Source organism: Myotis brandtii, unplaced genomic scaffold, assembly GCF_000412655.1.
Source record: "Myotis brandtii unplaced genomic scaffold, ASM41265v1 scaffold927, whole genome shotgun sequence".
In the NCBI taxonomy this organism is placed as follows: Eukaryota; Metazoa; Chordata; class Mammalia; order Chiroptera; family Vespertilionidae; genus Myotis; species Myotis brandtii.
This window is the reverse complement of record NW_005371823.1, coordinates 1,735,386-1,758,577: the sequence shown is the minus strand read 5'-3', so window position 1 is coordinate 1,758,577 and position 23,192 is coordinate 1,735,386. Positions and strand designations below refer to the sequence as shown.

Below are 23,192 nucleotides of genomic sequence, written 5' to 3'. Positions count from 1 at the left end.
ATTAAATCTTTTTTGTTCAGGTTACATTTGTTCCTCTTTTTTTCCCCCTATAACTCCCCTCCTCCCAGTTCCCGCCCCACCCTCCGCCCTCACTCCCCCCCCACTGTCCTCATCCATAGGTGCACGATTTTTGTCCAGTTTCTTCCCGCATCTCCCATTCCCCTTTCCCCCCCAAGAATAGTCAGTCCATTCCCTTTCTATGTCCCTGATTCATTATAATCACCAGTTCATTCTGTACATCAGATTATTTATTCACTTGATTCTTAGATTCACTTGTTGATAGATGCATGTTTGTTGTTCATAATTTGTATCTTTACCTTTTTCTTCTTCCTCTTCTTAAAGGATACCTTTCAGCATTTCGTATAATACTGGTTTAGTGGTGATGAACTCCTTTAGCTTTTCCTTATCTGTGAAGCTCTTTATCTGACCTTCAATTCTGAATGATAGCTTTGCTGGATAAAGTAATCTTGGTTGTAGGTTCTTGGTATTCATCACTTTGAATATTTCTTGCCATTCCCTTCTGGCCTGCAAAGTTTCTGTTGAGAAATCAGCTGACAGTCGTATGGGTATTCCCTTGTAGGTAATTGAGTCTCTTTCTCTTGCTGCTTTTAAGATTCTCTCTTTGTCTTTTGCTCTTGGCATTTTAATTATGATGTGTCTTGGTGTGGTCCTCTTTGGATTCCTTTTGTTTGGGGTTCTCTGCGCTTCTTGGACCTGTAAGTCCATTTCTTTCACCAGGTGGGGGAAGTTTTCTGCCATTATTTCTTCAAATAGGTTTTCAATATCTTGCTGTCTCTCATCTTCTGGCACCCCTATTATTCTGATGTTGGTACGCTTGAAGCTGTCCCAGAGGCTCCTTACACTATCTTCGTATTTTCGGATTCTTTTTTCATTTTGCTTTTCCGGTTGGGTGTTTTTTGCTTCTTCGCATTTCAAATCTTTGGCTTGATTCTTGTGCTCCTCTGGTCTGCTATTGGGTGTCTGTATAATATTCTTTATTTCAGTCCGTGTATGCTTAATTTCTAGTTGGTTCTTTATCATAGCATCGAGGGTCTCATTAGTTTTCGTGACTCTCTCCTCAAGTTTATTGACAGCTTCTAGCACATTTTTGCAAGCCCTCAAAATTGCGATTTTTAGCTCTATATCCTCCATTTCTGTCATGTTTTTTTGTCTCCGCATTTTTTATGCTTTCTTGGTGCACCCCCTAGTGGTCTTTGTGCGCAGTCTTGTTCCCTTGATTGCTTGATTGTTGTAGTTAATACTAGAGGGATTTGACCACCAGGCCGACTGGCTGTGAGAATCAGCTGTGTCGAAAACTTCTAAACTTCTGTCCTCTGGAGAGGTGCTAATCTAGCCTTTGCCTGAGGCGATCCGGCAAATGGCTCTGCGCAGGGCTTGGGCGGGGCGGGCTCAACAGGGCGGGCGGAGGGAGCCGTTATGGTGCCCTCAGTCCTGTTCCCAGAGGCTCTGCTTCTCAGAACCCCCGGAACCGCTGCAAACCTCGGAGGGAAAGCTGCCTTCCAACTGATGCCAGACACTCCCGCTTCTCCCGTTTGGGTCCGAGTCCCCAGCGATTCGCCCGTATCTGGAGCTCAGAGTCTGAGACTCCCCCCTGACCGAAAACGACAACCGCGCTCTCAGCCACCAGCCCGCTTTGCGCGCGCACCTCCGCACCTGAGTTTTTTCCACACTGCGCCTCCTCTGAGCCTCGGTGTGCTGTTATTTTTCCTTCTAGTTGAAGAGTCTCTCCTCAGCCAGCCTTCCTGTGGTTCTGGGTGATGTCCGTTCCGTCTTTTAGTTGTATTTTTGAAGTGGTTGTTTGCGGCAGCAATCTCCGGTGTTTACCTATGCCGCCATCTTGGTCTCTCTCAAAAAAATCAATAAAAACATTTTAAATAAATTTAAAAAATAAAATGGGGATGACACTAATAGTAATAACTATTTCATATGATTGTTATGCAAATTAAATGAGATAATGCCTGTGAAGTGCTTAGCAAGAAGAGGGACACACAATAAATACTTTTGAAGTAAAAAAAAAAAAGAAAAAAGAAAATATCACCATAATATCCAGAATTCAAAGTCAGACAACATGGGGAAACCTTTGCAGAAAATGTGACATCCAATGGCCTGATATCTTTATTATGTAAAATGCTCATACATATTTATATTGGAAATACTGAAGTTCCAAGGGCATGAACAGACAACTCACAAAAAAGAAATGAAAACTAGTAATAAGCACATGGAAAGATGTTTGACTGACCCAGTAATCAAAGACATTACAAATAAAAAGTACTTTTTCTAAGAGCCTTTTGAATTAGCAAAGAAAACATAAAAATTATTTGTATAAAACCCAGTGCTGATAAGGATGCTGTAGAAGTGATAGTCTCATATTTTGTTGAAGATACTTTATAAATTGTGCCTCCTTTTTTTTCTTTTCTTTTACAAAACTTATTACCCATTTATTTGATATTGCTAGGGTTGAAACCAGTGCATGCAAATCAATGTTCTTCTCCAATAAAAATAATTTGTTAACCCACTATTACCTTTAGAATCATTATAATAAAAACCCTACCTGAAAAGGGTAATACAAAAGAGATCTTCAAGGTCTCCAAACATTTGTACCTCCTTTTTGGGAGAGCAGTTTGGCAATATAACACAAGGAGCCATAAAAGTCTTTATAGCCTTTGACCTAGTATTTTGACTTGTGGAAATCAATCCTGAGGAAGTTTAATCCAAAACATGGAAAAAATGAACTACCTAAGAGTAAATTGGGAAACACTAAATGTCCCACGCAGGGGAATGATTCATATGTTGTGGTAGAACCACTGGATAGAAAGCTGCATAGCCATTCATAATGATGGGAGTAGAGACTGTGCAGCCACATGGGAAGATGCTTGTGCTTTAATATTAAGTAAAAAATGAATAAACATTTATTTATAAAAAGATATTCAGAGGAGAAATGATTAAAGTAAATATAGTGAATGTGAAGTGGTTGATCTAGAATGGCAGTGACTTTTTTCTTTATCTACCCTTTTTGGTTAGGGTTGTCATTCAGCCTGTTCTCACCTTTCTCTTCCCCCACCTTCCCTCACCCAGGCCACAAGCTCCATGCCCAGCTTCCAAAGCCCTACCCGCCTGAGTCAGTGCTGCTCAAGTTCCGACTGGTCCAAGAAGCCCTCCCCATCATATCAGTGAAATGAAACTCCCCCTTTTCTATGCCTCCATGATGCTGTGTGGACATTTCTATTCTAGAACGTATACAATGCACTTTGTGTAGAAAAGATATATGTATAGTATGTGTCTGTTTCTACAACTAAATTTTAAAAATTTTACTAGAGGCAGGAATTGCTTGGTTCTTTTTCTCTCCCCCACACAGAGTGCAGAGCATTGCATGTGTGGCATGGCTGGTTAAATATTCATTAAAATGAATGTAATTGCACTGAAATGAACTACTTCCGATTCCCCCCGGCAGGTGGAGCTCATGAAGGTCTGCAGCACTTGGGTCCTTTTGGCAACATCCCAAACATTGTGGCAGAGTTGACTGGTGACAACATTCCCAAGGACTTCAGTGAGGATCAGGGCTACCCTGACCCTCCAAATCCTTGTCCTGTTGGAAAAACAGGTAAGGGACATGTCCTTTGGTCCCCATGTATGGCAGTGTCTTTGGGAGGAAATAAAACATTCTAAGATCAGCTACAAATATTGTGAGAAATGGTATTTCTAGTCCAATGAGCCCTCATGTATTTGTAAGTGGATTAGAAAGGAAATTTTATTCGAGAATACATTTCTTGGTGAGTTCAGATATTCAGATACACCCACATAGGACTTCCTTGCTAAGGCTTTACATTCTGTCTGTCTCTCTCTCTCTTTTTTCTTAAATCTTTATTGTTCACTCCCCACCCACTATCCTCATCCATAGGTGCACGATTTTTGTCCAGTCTCTTCCCGCATCTCCCATTTCCCTTTCCCCCCCAAGAATAGTCAGTCCATTCCCTTTCTATGTCCCTGATTCATTATAATCACCAGTTCATTCTGTACATCAGATTATTTATTCACTTGATTCTTAGATTCACTTGTTGATAGATGCATGTTTGTTGTTCACAATTTGTATCTTTACCTTTTTCTTCTTCCTCCTCTTAAAGGATACCTTTCAGCATTTCATATAATACTGGTTTAGTGGTGATGAACTCCTTTAGCTTTTCCTTATCTGTGAAGCTCTTTATCTGACCTTCAATTCTGAATGATAGCTTTGCTGGATAAAGTAATCTTGGTTGTAGGTTCTTGCTATTCATCACTTTGAATATTTCTTGCCACTCCCTTCTGGCCTGCAAAGTTTCTGTTGAGAAATCAGCTGACAGTCGTATGGGTATTCCCTTGTAGGTAATTGAGTCTCTTTCTCTTGCTGCTTTTAAGATTCTCTCTTTGTCTTTTGCTCTTGGCATTTTAATTATGATGTGTCTTGGTGTGGTCCTCTTTGGATTCCTTTTGTTTGGGGTTCTCTGCGCTTCTTGGACCTGTAAGTCCATTTCTTTCACCAGGTGGGGGAAGTTTTCTGCCATTATTTCTTCAAATAGGTTTTCAATATCTTGCTGTCTCTCATCTTCTGGCACCCCTATTATTCTGATGTTGGTACGCTTGAAGCTGTCCCAGAGGCTCCTTACACTATCTTCGTATTTTCGGATTCTTTTTTCATTTTGCTTTTCCGGTTGGGTGTTTTTTGCTTCTTCGCATTTCAAATCTTTGACTTGATTCTTGCGCTCCTCTGGTCTGCTATTGGGTGTCTGTATAATATTCTTTATTTCAGTCCGTGTATGCTTAATTTCTAGTTGGTTCTTTATCATAGCATCGAGGGTCTCATTAGTTTTCGTGACTCTCTCCTCAAGTTTATTGACAGCTTCTAGCACATTTTTGCAAGCCCTCAAAATTGCGATTTTTAGCTCTATATCCTCCATTTCTGTCATGTTTTTTTGTCTCCGCATTTTTTATGCTTTCTTGGTGCACCCCCTAGTGGTCTTTGTGCGCAGTCTTGTTCTAGTTGAGCCTTGATTGTTGTAGTTAATACTAGAGGGATTTGACCACCAGGCCGACTGGCTGTGTGAATCAGCTGTGTCTGCCGCGGAAAACTTCTGTCCTCTGGGGAGGTGCTAATCTAGCCTTTGCCTGAGGCGATCTGGCAAATGGCTCTGCGCAGGGCTTGGGCGGGGCGGGCTCAACAGGGCGGGCGGAGGGAGCCGTTATGGTGCCCTCAGTCCTGTTCCCAGAGGCTCTGCTTCTCAGAACCCCCGGAACCGCTGCAAACCTCGGAGGGAAAGCTGCCTTCCAACTGATGCCAGACACTCCCGCTTCTCCCGTTTGGGTCCGAGTCCCCAGCGATTCGCCCGTATCTGGAGCTCAGAGTCTGAGACTCCCCCCTGACCGAAAACGACAACCGCGCTCTCAGCCACCAGCCCGCTTTGCGCGCGCACCTCCGCACCTGAGTTTTTTCCACACTGCGCCTCCTCTGAGCCTCGGTGTGCTGTTATCTTTCCTTCTAGTTGAAGAGTCTCTCCTCAGCCAGCCTTCCTGTGGTTCTGGGTGATGTCCGTTCCATCTTTTAGTTGTATTTTTGAAGTGGTTGTTTGCGGCAGCAGTCTCCGGTGTTTACCTATGCCGCCATCTTGCTGTCTCTCTCTCTTTGAAATGGAAACTGAGGTTCTTTTCTGCATGGAGAATGCTCCCCTCCCTTCTATGATGTAACGGCTGCCCATGGTTAGTGTCTTTGGAACTGGCTACTTTGTTCGTGGATTACCCATGCCATTTGTTTTCCTTACTTCTCTTGACAATCGACATTCCAACTACATCTCAACTAGTTAACACCCATCCTGAGATGTTTCCTTAGGGGCCAGGAGGTGGAATGAGAGGGAGGGGGTTCATAAGATAAGACGTTGGCTAAGGAAGAAAATTGAAAATTTCCTTGCTACTTGTATGTTCTTGCCACATTCCTATTTCCTAATGCCAAAGAGAACGACTGGTGAATGAGCTACACTTATGCTGGGCTTTGAGCAGCTTACCTTGGTGGTTAAAACAAGTGGCTCTAGACTCGGATTACCTGAATTCAAACCCAAGGTCAAAATATGTGACCTTGAACAAGTTAATTAACCACGTTGCACTTTAGTTTCCTCATTTGCAAAATGGGGGTTGTTGTGGGAATTAAATGAAATTATTCATGTGAAGCACTTGGCATAGCACCTAGCACAGGGTAAGGGTCATTAATGGCATCCTGATTGTAATTAGCTTGGCCACTAGTAAGTAATGCATCTCTCTCCTTGGGCTTGTGCTAACTTTTAGCTCCAAAGTAGTCTTTTTCTCCAAGCCTAATAAGAGTAGTTAGTACTTCTAATCCTTACTTTATAGGCACAGAAACTGAAGCTTAGAGAGTAACATGCCCAACATTATCTATGTAGCAAGTAGCCGAGTCAAGACTCAAACCTAGGTCTACCTGATTCAGTGCCCTGCACCCAAACACCATGACAAATTATCTCGGTTTGAAAATTGTGTCAGCATTGGCCCCTCAGCTTTTCTTAAACACAATGCAAGTTTTGTCTGGAAGACGCCGTCTCTGAAAGATACTCCTCTTTTCACTTAGGGTGAGGTCTCTGTTTTTCATGGGCACGGAGCCTCCATCCTGGGATGGAGCAACCAAAGTAGTTGGATGTGGCCCAGAAGTGGGGACGCTGGCTCAAGGCTGCAGGAAAACCCGACTCACTGCACAGAGCCACACGCTCCTGCTGCATTTTACTTGCTTGTTGGGCTTTGGAGGGTAGGAAGAGAGAGCAGTTTAGAGTTTGAAGACCAACAGTCCCCACAGGGATTTGCTTAAGTGGACAGTGCAGTGGTTCTTCAGGGGTGGTTCCAGGATCTGCAGCATCAGCATTACCTGGAAACTTATTAGGAATGCAAACTTTTTAAAAAAATAATTCTTTATTGTTGAAACTATTACATATGTCCCCTTCCCCCCTCCCCATTGGCCCACCCTATTGTCTGTGTGCATGGATTATGCATATATGCATACAAGGTCTTTGGTTAATTACCTTCCAGCCACCCTCCTTCTGAGATTCCACACTCTGTTCCATGCTTCCATGTCTCTAGATCCACTCTGTTCATCTGTTTATTTTGTTACTTAGATTCTACATAGGAGTGAGATCATGTGATACGTGATTTTCTCTGACTGATTTATTTCACTTAGCATGATACTCTCCAGGTCCCTCCATGCTGTCTCAAAGGGTAAGAGATCCGTCTTTTTTACCACTGCATAGTATTCCATGGTATAAATATACCACAGCTTTTCTCTCCACTCATCTATTGATAGACACTTGGGCTGTTTCCAATTCTTAGCTATTGTAAATTATGCTGCTATGAACATAGAGGTACGTACATTCTTTCTGATTGGTGCTTTGGGTTTCTTAGGATATATTCCTAGAAGTGGGATCACTGGGTCAAATGGCAGTTCCATATTTAATTTTTTGAGGAAACTCCATACTGCTTTCCATAGTGGCTGCACCGGTCTGCAAGGAATGAAAACTTTAAGCCTTACCCCAGATCTATTGGATCAGAAATTCAGGGGTAGGACCCAGAGATCTGTGTTTTAACCTGCCTTCCATGTGATTCTGGTGCATACTAGGTTTGAGTACTACTGTTATAGGAGGATGGAAAGAGAAGCAGACTTACAGCCAAGAGATCTGAGTTCTAGTGTTCACTACAGTGCTCTCATTGCTTCCCAGGGCCTCAGGCTCTTCACTGTGAAAATGAAGACATAGTCAATGCCTTTAAAAAACAGGCAATGTAGGTTATCCTGACAAAAGAAAAATACAGATCTATGTAATGAAGTACTTAGGAGCTCTGAGAATAGCTATTAGGTGGGCTGTTAGAGTTGGATAAAAACCCAACTCCCAGACCCTTTCTTGTCACAATTTACCTGCCATTTTCTTTGTTATCTTTCTGTTTCTCGGTCTTTGTTCTACCATAATTTGCATTCTAGAAAGGAAATCACTTGTAGATGTAGCCATTATTTGTAAGAAGTTGCTTGAGATATGCCTCACTGAGAATCGTGACACCACACCATTGAGCAACCCAAGAATAACACGTCTTCCCCTCCCGTGCCATGCTCTCCTCTGAAGCAAGCCCCCCTCACCATGGACAGAGCAGCAGGACCCAGAGAGTCCATCCTCAGGGATAGGATGTGAATTCCAGGGCACATTATCAGGCCCAAGACACATTTGATTCCCAGGACAGGACTTCATCTGGACCCTCGGAGGTACTGGCGAAACAATTATGAACAGGTTGCAAAGCTGCCTTATGCTGACGGCCAGAATTCTCTTCATTTGCTCTCCCTTCTCTATGTGTTATTGCTCTAGATGAAGAAATTAGATAAATAGTTCCGTGAAAAGTGGGGAGCCACATTAGGGATTTGTTCAGGTGCTTGACTTCCACCAGAGCTGATGCTGCTAAGAGCTGAGAGACTGGAGCCTAAAGCTGCCGGAAGGTGTTAGAGCAGTCTCAGGGGACTAGACTACCATTGCCTTTGCTGGTTCATTCTCCCTGTGCAAAGGGACTCTTTCTTCCCCTAGCCCAGTGGTTCTCAACCTTCTGACCCTTTAAATACAGTTCCTCATGTTGTGACCCAACCATAAAATTATTTTCCTTGCTACTTCATAACTGTAATGTTGCTACTGTTATGAATGGTAATGTAAATATCTGATATGCAGGATGGTCTTAGGCGACCCCCGTGGAAGGGGCGTTGGACCGCCAAAGGGGGCGCGACCCACAGGTTGAGAACCGCTGCCCTAGCCCTACACAAAATTCACAATCCATCCCCTGGCCCCTGTTTAAACCATTGTCTATAGCACATTAGAGACAGAAAGAAAAAAAAAAAGACTTACAAAGCATGGTTTCTAGTAATGACAGGGTATAGGTAATAGCAGCAGCGAAGAGGGATAACATTTCTTGGGTTGGAATGGAAGACGTGCTTTATTTCAAAGAGCAGTCATAGTATAAACTGTCATTTAAAGCGAAGTGGTGGGGAAGGAATTAAAACAAAGCAAACCTAGTATGTGCCAAATGCTCTGTGTACGATCATCTCTACTTCTCACAGCAGCCTGTAAGGTACGTATGTGATTATTCCCACCTGACAGATGAGTAAATAGACTTAGAGAGACTAAGTTAACTTTTCCAAGGAACTAAACCTATCTGTCACTTATGAGCCAGGATTTGAACCCCAAGATCTGCTCTGTCTGACTTCAAAGTTTACCCCATTACCCCCATAACACACAACCGCAGGTACCGTCTAGTGATTGTTGTTCTTGTATCATGTATGTTCTCCAAGAGCTGAAAGTGTTGCTAAAGAGCTCACCCAAGGGAAAACAGAGTGAGTCATGTGGAAGGGAAGTGTATTAGTTAAGGAAATACTTGCTGTTATAACAGATAAAGCAGATAGTGTCTTGACACAATAGGAGTTTATTTCTCACTCCTATGAAGTCCTGCCAGAGGTGGTGAGGGTGTGGTGGAGAGGGTGGGGTGGGAGGTTCAGCAACAAGACTGCCATCTTTCATCTTTGTTTTTCCATCACCATGTATTCTACCTATACCCCTTCCACCTCCACCCATCCCTCTCACCACTGCAATCACCACACTGTGGTCTGTGTCCATGAGTTCTTTCTCTTTTTCTCTTTTTTGCTCAATCCCTCTACCACCCCTGACACCTGCCCCCCACCCGAGCTGTCTGCCTGCTCTCTATGAGTCTGCCTTTATTGTGCTTGTTAGTTCATTAAATTCCACATAGTTGCCCTGATTGGCTACATGTATAAAGCAGAACAACAGGTGGGCATGGGACAGGGAATGGGGCTATATAGGAGGTTCTAGGCCTGGAAATGGAATATATCATTTCTGCCCACGTCCCGTTGGCCCAAACTCAGGCCTACAGCACCGCCCTATTGCAAAGCACGGCTGGGAAGTTGGCTGTGTGTAGAGGGGAAAGGGAAAGTGGGTTTGGTGGGCAGCCAAACAGTCTCAGCCACAGGTACGAGCATTTGGGATGAACAAATCCCAGAGGAAAAGTGACTTAGAGTGACTGATGTGAATACAGTCTGACCTTTGGGTGTCTGGTTGTTTTTAATAAATTATCTTTTGGAATAATGATAAATGCCTTGGCCGTTCCTCAAACCCTTTGCTGTTTGCAGCAGATGATGGATGTTTAGAACACACCCCCGACACAGCGGAGTTCAGTCGAGAATTCCAGTTGCACCAGCACCTGTATGATCCCGAACATGACTACCCAGGCTTGGGCAAGTGGGTAAGTCCAATCTTAGTTACTAGTGTGTTTATACTCTGCTGCTCTGAAGATACCAATGGGAGAGATGAGCAATATAGGTGGGGAGAGAGAAGAAAAAATGTTTAGTGGCTGATTTTTTAGAAATCTCTGGTTGAGAGGGACTTTAAGTAGTTCTGGTCCAAACCACACTCTAGGCCACAATATTCCAGCCAATCTGAAGAGTTGATGACCTGAACCCATCTTATTAGCTATAGGCTGCAGAGGCTTCCACTACGGTCCACCCCACAGTCTGCCTCCTAATACATCCTAAAGTGTCACCAGTGTTTCATGCAGCTCTTATAGGAAATATATGATTGTTTTTAAAAAAGGATACTGAGAAAATCTGCAAATTTTATCTCTAGAGTAGGATAATGACCGCTACAGAACTAAGGAAAAACGATGCCAGAAGCTTAGAAACAGATGTATGTAATTCTGAGTTAAGGAAAGAAAAAAAAAATGTGCAGCCGTGAGCTTGCTGTCAATACCAGGCAAGGATCTATAATTGCCAGTTAAGGAAATTGTTTATAAGCACTTGGAAAGAGAAAGCACGACCATTTGGCACAGGTTTGCTAAAAACAAGTTTTGTCAAACTAATTGTATTCTACTTGCCAGCATTAGTCACTGACTTGCCAGCTCGATGAGGGAAATGAAGTGAGCGTGGTGCACTTGAACTTCAGCAAAGTATTTGATGAGATCGTTCATGAAGTCCTATTGGGAGCAGTGGGGAGACATAGCCCAGGCAAGAGAACGTCCCCAAAAGGGAGCTTGTTAAAGGGTCCACGTCAACAGGGAGAGAGATTTCACATGGCATCCTGCATGTCCACATTTTAATAAATGTTTCTAATTTAAAAAATATAGAAGGTGTAATTATCAGATTCTCAAAGGATGACACAAAGTTGGAAGGGCTTGCACGAAGTGACATTTGGGATTCAAGATGGTGAAGGCAGGCTGGGACAATGGGCCAAAGGAGATCCCAGTTTAATGGGGATATAGCTGTGTCCCTGTGGTTGGGCCCATGTACTTGGATGCTGAAGCCATGTGAGAAAAGTGGAAAAATACTAGGGAGTGTTAGTTCACATGTCAGTAGGTAGTCAATACATCTGTGGAATGAGTGAATGAGCAGCTATTCCTAACTTCCTAAGCCCTTCTAAAGCTATCAATCCCTTCTCAGCTCATTACTGGCAGCTGACCTTGCTTCGACTTTACTAGGAATTTTGTAGTCTCAGGACTAAACGCTCTCCCTTCCTTTTACACGGTTTTAGAGGAAGATGTCCCTGCTTGTTAACCGTTTTCATCATCTTGCTTTAACATTGCACTGAGTTGATTCAACATGCAACCTTCAAATGCACACATTTCCTGTCTTAAAACAACAAATCAATAACACCTCCTAAGTTGATCTTGCTTCTTGCAATATGCATCATTTTATTTCTCTTCTTTTTCATAAGCAGTTCTGTTAGGGAGACTTGGCATGGGGAACCATGCTGAAGCCTACTAGAAGAGTTTGAATATGTTGAATTAAATTGGCAAACATCTATAGGTTCTTAAATAGGAGACTGGAATCATGAAAAGCTTCTATAAAGGAACTTATTCTGGTGGCAGAGGTATTAAAGCTAGGAAAAAAGGAAGTCATTCCAGCTCTGAAAGCTGTGGCTGTGATCATAGTGAATTCAAGTGAAAGTCACCAACATAATGAGGCTCTAACAATGGTCGGCAAACTGCGGCTCAGCAAACCGCGGCTCGCGAGCCACATGCGGCTCTTTGGCCCCTTGAGCCAAAGAGCCGCACGTGGCTCGTGAGCCGCGGTTTGCCTACCACTACTCTAAGACATTTCCAAGGAGGCTGGCAACCTGACTAACATCGGTATGTGGCATAAATACTAGTGTAGCATGAGGAGGAAAGATGAGATAGGTCAGGCTTATATGAAGTGGATGGTATGAACTTTCCCTCTGAGGGAATATTAAAAAGAAAGGAGGAAAGAAAAGAGAGAGGTGGGAAGGAAAGAAGGGAGCAGAGAGAGGGAGGGAGAGAGTAGAATATCACAGAGAATCACAGGGGAATCACAGAGATGGGCAAAAGTATTGCCAATCAGAAGCCAGGGCAGGTTCAACAAAGATTAATTGGAAGATATTACGCTTACTTCATTCCAGGCACCGTGCTAGGTGCTCAATATGCAATAGTCATCAAGACATGGTATTGGTCTTCATAGAGCTTATAGTCTTCTGGTTGAGAAGAACTGCATGAAAATAAAATGAACACAACTTAGCATTGTTCAGACACTATGTTTAATATTTTACTGAATTACCTCATTCAGTAAAATGCTCTGGTTCTGCCATGAGCACCAGGTACAGTTACTAGGAAAGATGGAAGATAAGGGTAGAGGAAGATCCAGGACTGAGGACTCATGGCCAATTGTACAATACCCATTGAGGAAGTCAAAGTTGCTAAAAAGGGCGGCATGGACGTGTAAGGTGAGAAGGTAGCCTGCATAACTGGCAGGCTGGAAAAGAGAAAAAGGAAGCAAGGGGGAGACTGAGAGAAGTCTGACTGAGGGCAGAGATCCCAACTGGGGAAGCGGGAGGAATGGAAACTTCTCTCTTGCCAACTTTCCTTGCCTCTTCTTAAAAACCTTTAGAGTTCTCTCACCAAGTTCCACTCACTCTCAGTGCTCCAGTAAGAGGCCAACCACCACCCTTCATCCTCTTTGCATCCTTCTCTAAATACCAATTTGTTTTCTCAGTCATTCCTAGTCTTTGTGTGCATTGGAGCTCAAACAAACAAGTTAGTACTAAATGAAAAGGGAAGTACTATTACAGATCAATGACCAAGGAGCAATGTTTATAAACCTTTTATCAGCTATAATTATGTGTTTGTTTAAACTTAAGTTTTCCTCATTTAATTTCTCATTACCACCTAGCAGTAAAATATGGTTTGTTTGATCTTCACATGGAAGTGTGAATTGAGTATGTCTTGCTTTTCTAAACTGGGGTCTACAAGCCTTCGTAGTGTATATATAGAATGATGGCCTCAAGCTTGTCTTAAGCTCAACAATCCTTCAAGTTAACAAAATAATTATCTTTTACATGAAACTGCATGCAAGACCTGATTCCTTATTTGCTAATAATGTTTCTCTGTTTTTGACATTAGCTGGAGCCGAACTGGGTCTTTAGCAGTGATTCACATATAAATATAAGTGTCTGTCTTGTTTCCTGCATTTTTATCTTTGTTAATGCATCAAGACACATTTATGAAATGTACATCATATGCCTTCCAGGCCTGTGTTAGGTGATTGGAATACAAAGATGAATGGTAATTGTCTTTTGTAATACACAGATAGATAGTAATATTTATTGAGCACATATTATATACCAGACACTATATTAAATATTTTACTGAATTATCTCATTCAAGCTGCCCATTCCTATTACTCTCATTTTACAGATGAGAAAATACAGGCTTAGGGAATTTGAATAGGCTGCCTAATACCACAGAGCTGATGATTGGCAGAGCTGGGATTTGAACCAAACTGACTCCAGGAGTTCTTTAAAAATTGGATAAGTCCTTTACCTTTTCCATGGCTCAGAATGTGTCCTGTACATGATCCTATCAAGTCCTATCTAGGACTGGTTGCCTTTCAGACAGTGAGTGTACCCACAACATTGAGTGGCTATGACCAAAGGCAGGCTGCTATAGATGCCAGTCACTCCCCTTCTTCACACATTAATCACAAAGTGTTACTCAGGAAAATGTTGTCTTGACAGCAAATATTTTTCCTATCAGAGTGCTTATCACATCTTTTCATTGGCAGCATGGACAACCAGGGGCTCTTCCTTGCACGGAAGCAGCTGATCATGGCCAGAGCCTGAGCCGAGGGAGAAATGAGAGGCCAGGACCCTCTTTGCCTTTCATAACCTCAGCAATGTCTGAAGAATTGAATGTTCTTCAGCTGGTGTTCGTCGCATTTCCCATGTGATCAGACCGGAGTTATGCCTTTCTATTTTAGTGTTTTATGCCAAGAAGCACGTGATGCCCGTTAGTCTCACCTGGTTAACGTAGTGTCTGCCAGCTTTCTCCCGTGTAAAATCACCAGTTTCCCTTTTGAAATTAATAATTGACCTGCGGAAGGATACTTTGGGACTGTGTAAATATGCTGTCTCCATTAAACTTTTAACCAACAATTTTAGTACCCATTGATGACCCTCACCAGAATCAGTGAAAACTATGGTCATTTTAATGGCAATTTTCTTACTCTATTATTTTTATGCATTTATTGGTTGGCATTCTAGTCTAAGCAAGGGTTTTCCTTGCTTTGTTTATTTACTTAAAATTGTGTGTATTTAATATCAATATTAAATATTTGATGCTCGTTATTTACTTTGGTGTACAGACTGTCCTAGATGTAGCCAGTGGGAATCTCTGTGTGCTGTTTTTTCTTTCTTCTGACATGTCCCATCATTGTTTTTGAGCATTTCCTAACTTTCTGGCCCAATTAGATATTCCAAATTCATTCATCCTTGTGCTTTCCCTGCCCTACCCCTGGAAACAGACATTCCATCAAGAAGCCTCCCTGGTTCCATTTAGGAATGGAATTTGAAACCAACATCTGGGCAGTTGCCCAAAATCTTGATAGCACAATGGAAAGCCCTCTTTATGAACTCGAACTTGCTACTCACATGGGAAGCAGGCTCACCACTCGCCCCTCCCCACCCGCCAATAAGGAATGGGTGTCAGGAAAGGGGGATGGTTTCTTCTTAGAAGTCTGCTACCCACACAATACCTGCCAGTCCCTGCCCTTGGATCCATACAAAGCAGGGCTGATCGCCACGCTCCAGCACTTCCATGCAGAGGTGGGACAGCACCATCCTGCTAACCCTAACCCTAGTCCTCAGGGAAACACAGGGACCGTCTTTGAGAGGAAGACTTGCCAGCCTTTTGCACTTCCTTTTGAATGAAGGCTCTTATGGGCATAATTTGGCCCAAGACCTTCTAAAGTAGAGTAATAAACGATGCTGCTTCCACCCTGCTGGTGGCACTGTGGAGCTCCTCCACACTGATTGGCTGTCTTATATGATGGTACCAGCTCTCAGGTCCCTGCACAGTACCTCCCATGCTCAGGCAGCTGAACACAGAGGTGCACATGAAGACATTCCTATCCTCACTCCTTTCCCCCAGCCCCCTTCCCCAGCTCAGGCACAAACTCCCAGGATATTCTTTTATTTTATTTTTCCTTTCTTTATTGATTAAGGTATTACATATGTGTCCTTATCCCCTGCCCTTCCCCCCCCTCCCCCGCCTTGCTCATGCCCTTACCCCCCTGGTGTCTGTGTCCATTGGTTATGCTTATATGCTGCATACAAGTCCTTTGGTCAATCTCTCCCCCTCACCCCCACCCTACCCTACCTTCCCTCTGAGGTTTGAGCACCTGATCAATGCTTCTCTGTCTCTGGATCTGTTTTTGTTCATCAGTTTATGTTGTTCATTATAATCCACAAATGAGTGAGATCATGTGATATTTATCTTTCTCTGACTGGCTTATTTCGTTTAGCATAATGCTCTCCAGTTCCATCCATGCTGTTGCAAATGGTAGGAGTTCCTTCCTTTTTACAGCAGCATAGTATTCCATTGTGTAGATGTACCACTGTATTTTAATCCACTCATCTGCTGATGGGCACTTAGGCTGTTTCCAAATCTTAGCTATTATAAATTGTGCTGCTATGAACATAGGGGTGCATATATTCTTCCTGATTGGTGTTTCTAGTTTCTTGGGATATATTCCTAGAAGTGGGATCACTGGGTCAAATGGGAGTTCCATTTTTAGTTTTTTGAGGAAAGTCTATACTGTTCTCCACAGTGGCTGCACCAGTCTGCATTCCCACCAGCAGTGCACGAGGGTTCCTTTTTTCTCTGCACAGGATATTCTCTGTGCATCAGGAATTGTTACATCCCAGAAAGGCAACACCGGTCAATAGCCTCACAGCGATATTACTCATTCCTCCAGTAAATGACCATGTTCCCCCTTTCACCATATATGTATATGTGTATATGTATGTGTATGTGTATGTGTATATGTATATGTATATTTTAAGTTGAGGTAACATTGGTTTATAACATGATATAAGTTTCAGGTGTATAACATTATAATTCAATATTATATACACTATAGTGTGCTCACCACCAAGAGTCTGATTTCCATCCATCACCATACATTTGACCTCCTGACCCCCTTTACCCATTTGCCCTCCCTCCACCCCCCTTTTCCTCTAGTCACCACCAATCAGCTATTTGCCTCTATGAGTTTGCTTATGATTTGTTGGTTTTTTTTCATATTCCACATATGTGTGAAATCACATGGTATTAGTCTTTCTTTGCCTGATTTATTTCCTTTAGCACAATCCCCTCTAGGTCCATCCATGTTGTCGCAAACGGCAAGACTGCATCTGATATTAAACCGATCAGTCCCCAAGGGAGCATGAGACAGAGGCCATGGCCAGGATGGCCTTTGGCAGCCAGGGGTCCCTCCCTCCCTGGTGCGGCCTCCCTGCATAGTTGAGGTTGGGCAAGAAATACACATTGTAAATTGCGGGTGAGGTAGATTTTAATGAACATGAAAATTACGAAGCTCATTCTTGGCATGTGTCATTTTCATTTCCAAATCCATAAAAAAATTCTTTCTATCCAGACAGTTCCGAGGATACAAGTGCTGTATAAACTTGTTCCTTACCAAAACTCTGTCATCTCCTTAAAAAAAAAATCGATGTCAGGGTATTTTATTTAGAGTACGATGAATCACCTTTTTTATACCTTCGTTCCCTTCTGATTAAAAACAAAAAACAAAACCCACAAGTAAAGCCCCCCAGCTTCCCTCCTCCCCTTGTGCCTCCAGGTTACGTGTCTGTCTTTTGTGATCCCGACAGAAGGGAAATCTGTTGAGCACGTGTCCGATATTCTAGAGCTCATTCCAGCCCCTGTGTGTTTGAAATACAGCAATATGTGGAAACACTTATACAAACTGTGGTAACAGATCCCGTTCCCCTCCCCCGCGCCCCCCGCAACATAGCTTTCCTTCTGCCAAGAAGTTTTTTTTGGCAGTTTTTAAAAGGCTCACTCTATTAAAATTGTTATAGGCCAAATGGTTTTCCGATCGTCTTGACTGGGTGCACAGACTAAAGCCACGGGAGGAAAGGCTGCAGAAGTCGGAGTTCCATTTATTTACCTAGAGGATTGTTATTCATGGGCGGGCACCGCTCTAGAGAACAGTTTATGTGTACAGCTCATAAAAAGGGAGTTAGGCCCCAAAGTAAAGTGACACAACATTGTTTGTTTTGAACAAAGGCTGTTCACAGTGAGGAGATGGGTTTCCAACGCGCTTGGGTGTGAGAGCGCCGTATTTCCCGTTTATGGGATGTTGATGACAGGGAGGTGCCTCGGGGCGTTGCAGAGACCTTTACCCAGAGCTGCACAACCACCAGCGTCCCCCTCGTGGTGGTCTAGCTTTCTGATGCGACCTTCCTTTCATCTAGTTTCTTTTTTTCCATCTAGTTTTGTTTCCAAAATATGGTATGCAAATATCCAGGGGACACACCAAGTGTTGCTTTTAAGATAGAGGCTCACCAAATCTGATCCATGTATTTGTTGTCTCTTCTTCCCACTCTAGAACAAGAAGCTCCTGTATGAGAAGATGAAGGCAGGACAGAGACGAAAGCGGAGGGTAATGCACAGCGGGCTGGTGGTGGCTGGGATGCCCGGAGCTTTCTGAGTGGGGCCTTGACAAGCTGTAACCTTCAGTTGTTGGGATGGAGCAGTCCTGGGAGGGCAGAACAGTGGTCTGTGTGACCAGGCCACGCCCACAAAGTCCGCCTTGGTTTCTGGGATGGCTTTCTCAAGCTTTCGTACATGGTTTTTAGTGCAAAGCCAAGTTTTGTGGTGATTCCATCAGCTCCATTGTACACAGGAAACGTGTGTTGCATCTCTTGCCCGGGTGTACGTGAGGATGTGTCTTTCCTCAGAGGGTCTGTAGGCCACTGGGAGACTGTTCACATATCTGCATCAATTACATAAACGCACCAGACAGGGACAAGAAAGTGATGAAAGGCATGCTCCAGGCAACAATGCTGAAGGAATGTGGGGACAAAAGATGAGAAGAACAAACCTCATTCTTCCCACATGCCTTTTTTCTTGGCCTACCCAGATTGATGTAAACATCAACTAGATCGATTATATTGGTTTGCTGACCTCTGAATCTACCAACCATCCCAGGGCTGCCCAGGGTGGGACTTTGGTCTGGATGTGTCATACTGAGCCACTGTGGTGTTGCCTCGTGTAAAGCTGTTGAATTAGCGCTGGGTTTCTCACTCATTTGATGGCACCATGATTTTTTTTTTAAATATATTTTATTGATTTTTCACAGAGAGGAAGGGAGAGAGATAGAGAGTCAGAAACATCAATGAGAGAGAAACATCGATCAGCTGCCTCCTGCACATCTCCCACTGGGGATGTGCCCGAAACCCAGGTACATGCCCTTGACTGGAATCGAACCTGGGACCCCTCAGTCCACAGGCCGACGCTCCATCCACTGAGCCAAACCGGTTTTGGCGGCACCATGATTTAATCAGTGATCATTGTCCATTCAGCTAATCCACTGGAGCGCTGGGTTTCTCACTCATTTGATGGCACCATGATTTAATCAGTGGTCATTGTCCATTCAGCTAATCCACTGGGACCTTCCTGCACAGGAATGCCCGGCCACCTGCCACCATTCTCTGATCATCAGGAGAAAGAGTTAAAATCCTAGTATTACATAGCTAAGTGCTACCAGAGAGTAGCCATCTTTGTTAAAATGTACAAAGCAAACCATGTACCCAAGGCCACTGACTGGTTATTTAGAATAGTAAGTGCTGGGATCCTGGTGAAATGTGGGACGCTGGACAGTGGTCATGGCGGCTGTGCTGAGAGGTTTGCCGAGTCCAGTCAGAGTACTTAGGGGGCGGGGAGGTGGGTTTTTTTTTTTAAATTCAGCATTAATTCTCAGGACCCTGCAACAGAGATTCCCAAACCCCTATGCCACCTGACAAAACACAGAAATCCCATGGCCAGTTTTCTGTGCTAGATGCAGTTTTGATGTCTGGAAACAGATCTTTGGGAGAGTTAACAGAGTTATTAGGGGTTTTTCTCAGGTAATTACAGTGTCCAGTGGCAGATGGTGGCAGGAAGGGTCTGAAGGGTGTTAGTGGGCTTGAGAGAACATCAAGAAATTCTATTCCAGGAGCTCAGAATACACATAATTTACCAGCAAAATAGCTTGAATATCTCTCCATGGCGCAACAAGGACATTTCCAAATAAGACCAATCATGGGCCCCAAATGAATAACTTAGCCTTTAGCTTTAATTGTCTCTATTTCTTGGCTCACCATTCCTTCTGCCCTGACTTGAGTAATGACTGTGGGTCACGATTTAGGTTCAGTGATGAGACCAGGATTATCAAAATCAGAATTCTGGCTAGGACACATATTATAAAGGTTTTACTTTGGCCTCAACTTCCTCCTTGTAGGAAAGGCTTAGAATTTGTGAAAATATGGGTCGCTGTGACCCAGAGGTATCAAGTTCTTTCTATTCTCGGGCATCTACAAAGACCCAAGCTCATGCCGCAAACCGTGAGCCTCTCAGGACTGTTGGGGAAATAGAACTCTCCTCCCCTGTCATCATGCCTCAGATGGTGTTCCCATCTTGACTGAAGACTCTACCACCTCAAATGCATGAATCAATAGAAATTATGGGCTTCCCTTTGGGAAAAATTAAGGCTTTCTCCAATGAAGCTCAGTATTTGCTGTGGGTTTCCAGAGGACATGGAAAGTAGGGATTCAATCCCAACGGTTCTTCAGTTGTGTAACTGAATAATGTTCACTTTGTAACCTGGCTAGTCTCTCACCCAAAGCTGAAGATAAATCTATAAGTGTCTTAAGTTCTCCAGAGGATAATTAAAACCAAGTATCATTATTATTACTCTTAAGTTAGGATTCAATGCTAATAGTTAAACATTCATCAACAAAGTTCAACTGATTGCTCCTTTTACTTCTTCGTTAATTTACTTCCCCTTCCCTCCAATCTTTGCCATGTTCTGGGTCTGGTCTGAAGGACTATTTCCCATAAAACTCCCTCACCAAGAGGATTCTCCTCAAAGTTACAACGGAGCCCCAGGTGGTTTTATGAAACTTTCCATACTTGCTCATTTTCAATTGAATTCCTACTTGCTTCATGAGTAAAAGGTTAATTCACCTTTAAATGACTTGGCAAATTTTTTAACTCTGAAGATGTATCTTGTTAATATTTGAGGTTTACTATTTGTTTTATTTACTAGTAAAGAGCTATCAACCTTGTATTCCACTGTTGATTAAACACAAAAATCTACTTTCCTTTTTTAATGTAGTAGAATTTTCAGAATAAATATTACTAAAAATCACTCAAGAGATTTATGATATGAATATGCTTTTTCAGTTCACATTTGCTCTACCTTCCAAAGATCTTGATATAATTCTTTGGGATAGGCTAGGGCCATTCTAGCTGACAACCTTCTTGTTATAGAAAAGATGTTAGTTATTTTAAATATTTTAAAGATGTCTTCCTGGCATCTTTTGTGACATGACACTTTTCAGATCTCTGAGGACATTGCATATTTTTAAATTCTCAGCTGGTTTGTGATGCATTTCTTCAGGGTGAGTGGGACTGGCATGCTTCATTACCCATTGGAATGTGGAAAGGACATTTACAAATACTAAGCTCTGTCCCAATCCTTCTCTTTTTTTTAAAATTTTATTGATATTTTACAGAGAGGAAGAGAGAGGGATAGAGAGTTAGAAACATCAATCAGCTGCCTCTTGCACACCTCCTACTGGGGATGTGCCCGCAACCAACGTACATGCCCTTGGCCGGAATCGAACCTGGGACCTTTCAGTCCGCAGGCTGATGCTCTATCCACTGAGCCAAACCGGTTAGGGCCCAATCCTTCTCTTTAGAGAATGTTTGCTCACCCTTCAAAAGTCACAGCAGACCTGTGCACTCTGCCCATTCATCCCTGGGGACTTCATATGCAGCGGGGTTGTTGATCATCTGCAACTACAGCTTCTTTCCTGTATTTTTGTTCAGTTATTGGAAGGTGACTTCAATAACCAATATTTCAAAACTTTTGAAATTTTTTTTCTACTTGCTAAAGGCTATGTTGTAAAGCTGCAATTACTAATTCAAATCCAAACCTCAAAAAAAAATATGTATTAGAGAGGGAATGGAAAAACCTTGACTCATTCAGAATACCAACAGATAAAAGAGATTTCAGACCATGGAGTCTTGAGTCAAAAATAATGGAGCCTTCCACATGACTTCCTCCCTTTTTTCTTCAGCTTTTCCATTTGACTGAGGGGAGGTGGAAATGATTACCGAGCCCCTGCTGAATCCTCTTTAGGAGAATGCTGGCATGGAAGAGCCAACATTATAGGATGATCTGTGACTGGTCTGCAAATCGAATTTCACCTTGGCCCTGCTTGGTGATCTAGAACCTTCGTCTTGTAAAATAATTTAATGATTTAATGCATTTCAGATTCTCTTTCCCCCCTATTAAGGCCATAGAATAATAATTCTCTTTCATAATGGGCTTGTGTATCTAAGTTAATAGTGAGAGCCTATTCGCTGGTTAATTCCAAATCTTTGTGCCAAGCAAAGGAGGGGGGGGGGCACAATGCATCCAATAAGGACTTTATAGCTGCATGAAAGACACAATGAGACACATCTGTCAGACAACGTTTCTCCTCCCACTGAGATGTGGGTTAGTTCACTGGAGTAATTATTTGTTACCTTATAGTTAACCCAATAGACCAGAAATGATCTCATCCACCTATTTTGTGAGGTGTCTGTATCGATGTTCAGGTATAATACCAAGCCATATATATCTATCTATATTTTTTTTTTTCAGAGTGTCAACCCATATCTACAAGGACAGAGACTGGACAACGTTGTTGCAAAGAAATCGGTCCCCCATTTTTCAGATGAAGATAAGGACCCAGAGTAAAGTGAAGATGCTGGGGGGAACCCACACCAGCCGTCAGGCCTTGGTATTGCTTATGTGCACCTGTTATTAGAGCCCCCGTGAACGGCGAAATGCTTATAATTTAGTCCAGTGTGGATGGAAAGCAGCTTTACCTTGCTATTGCATTGTCTTTCACTGATAGCCCCGTTTTCTGCTAAATACAAGCTTTTTAAATTTTATTTATGAGGATCTGAAATGAGCATTAAAATGAAAGTGTGTATGTCAATAACAATGAAAAGCAGGACTGTGAATGGAGTGTCAGATTTCTTGCCGTTTGGAATGCTGCTTTGGCTGCACTGTTTGGGCCCAGTCTGTAAAAAGCTGGCATTTGGTTTTGATGATGTCGCTCACCCAGCCCATGGACGTTGTTACACACCAATAGAGAAGGTTGTACTCGGAGGAGGGCCTGACACATCTCAGTTGGCTGCATCTTAATAAATGTGCGTTGTGTGCAAGTATTGGCATAGGAAGGTTGTTGTTTTTTCATTTAGACCATTATGAAAACAATGGAGCTTTTTAAATTTTATTTATGAGGATCTGAAATGAGCATTAAAATGAAAGTGTGTATGTCAATAACAATGAAAAGCAGGACTGTGAATGGAGTGTCAGATTTCTTGCCGTTTGGAATGCTGCTTTGGCTGCACTGTTTGGGCCCAGTCTGTAAAAAGCTGGCATTTGGTTTTGATGATGTCGCTCACCCAGCCCGTGGGCGTTGTTACACACCAATAGAGAAGGCTGTACTCGGAGGAGGGCCTGACACATCTCACTTGGCTGCATC

General features: G+C 42.9%; 1 protein-coding gene across 2 annotated transcripts in view; it reads left to right on the top strand.

Moving 5' to 3' along the window:
- Positions 1 to 22,875, top strand: part of SCG5 (secretogranin V) — a 68,732-nt gene extending 45,857 nt beyond the window's left edge. The window contains exons 3-6 of one of the 2 annotated variants that reach the window (XM_014532959.1): positions 3,473 to 3,622; positions 10,214 to 10,326; positions 17,996 to 18,049; positions 22,301 to 22,875. In XM_014532959.1, the coding sequence (XP_014388445.1) occupies positions 3,473 to 3,622; positions 10,214 to 10,326; positions 17,996 to 18,049; positions 22,301 to 22,396 (413 nt within the window). In that variant the 3' untranslated portion in view covers positions 22,397 to 22,875. The remainder of the gene's footprint in view (positions 1 to 3,472; positions 3,623 to 10,213; positions 10,327 to 17,995; positions 18,050 to 22,300) is intronic. The other variant, XM_014532958.1, reaches the window with a different exon arrangement.
- Positions 22,876 to 23,192: the final 317 nt, after the last annotated feature.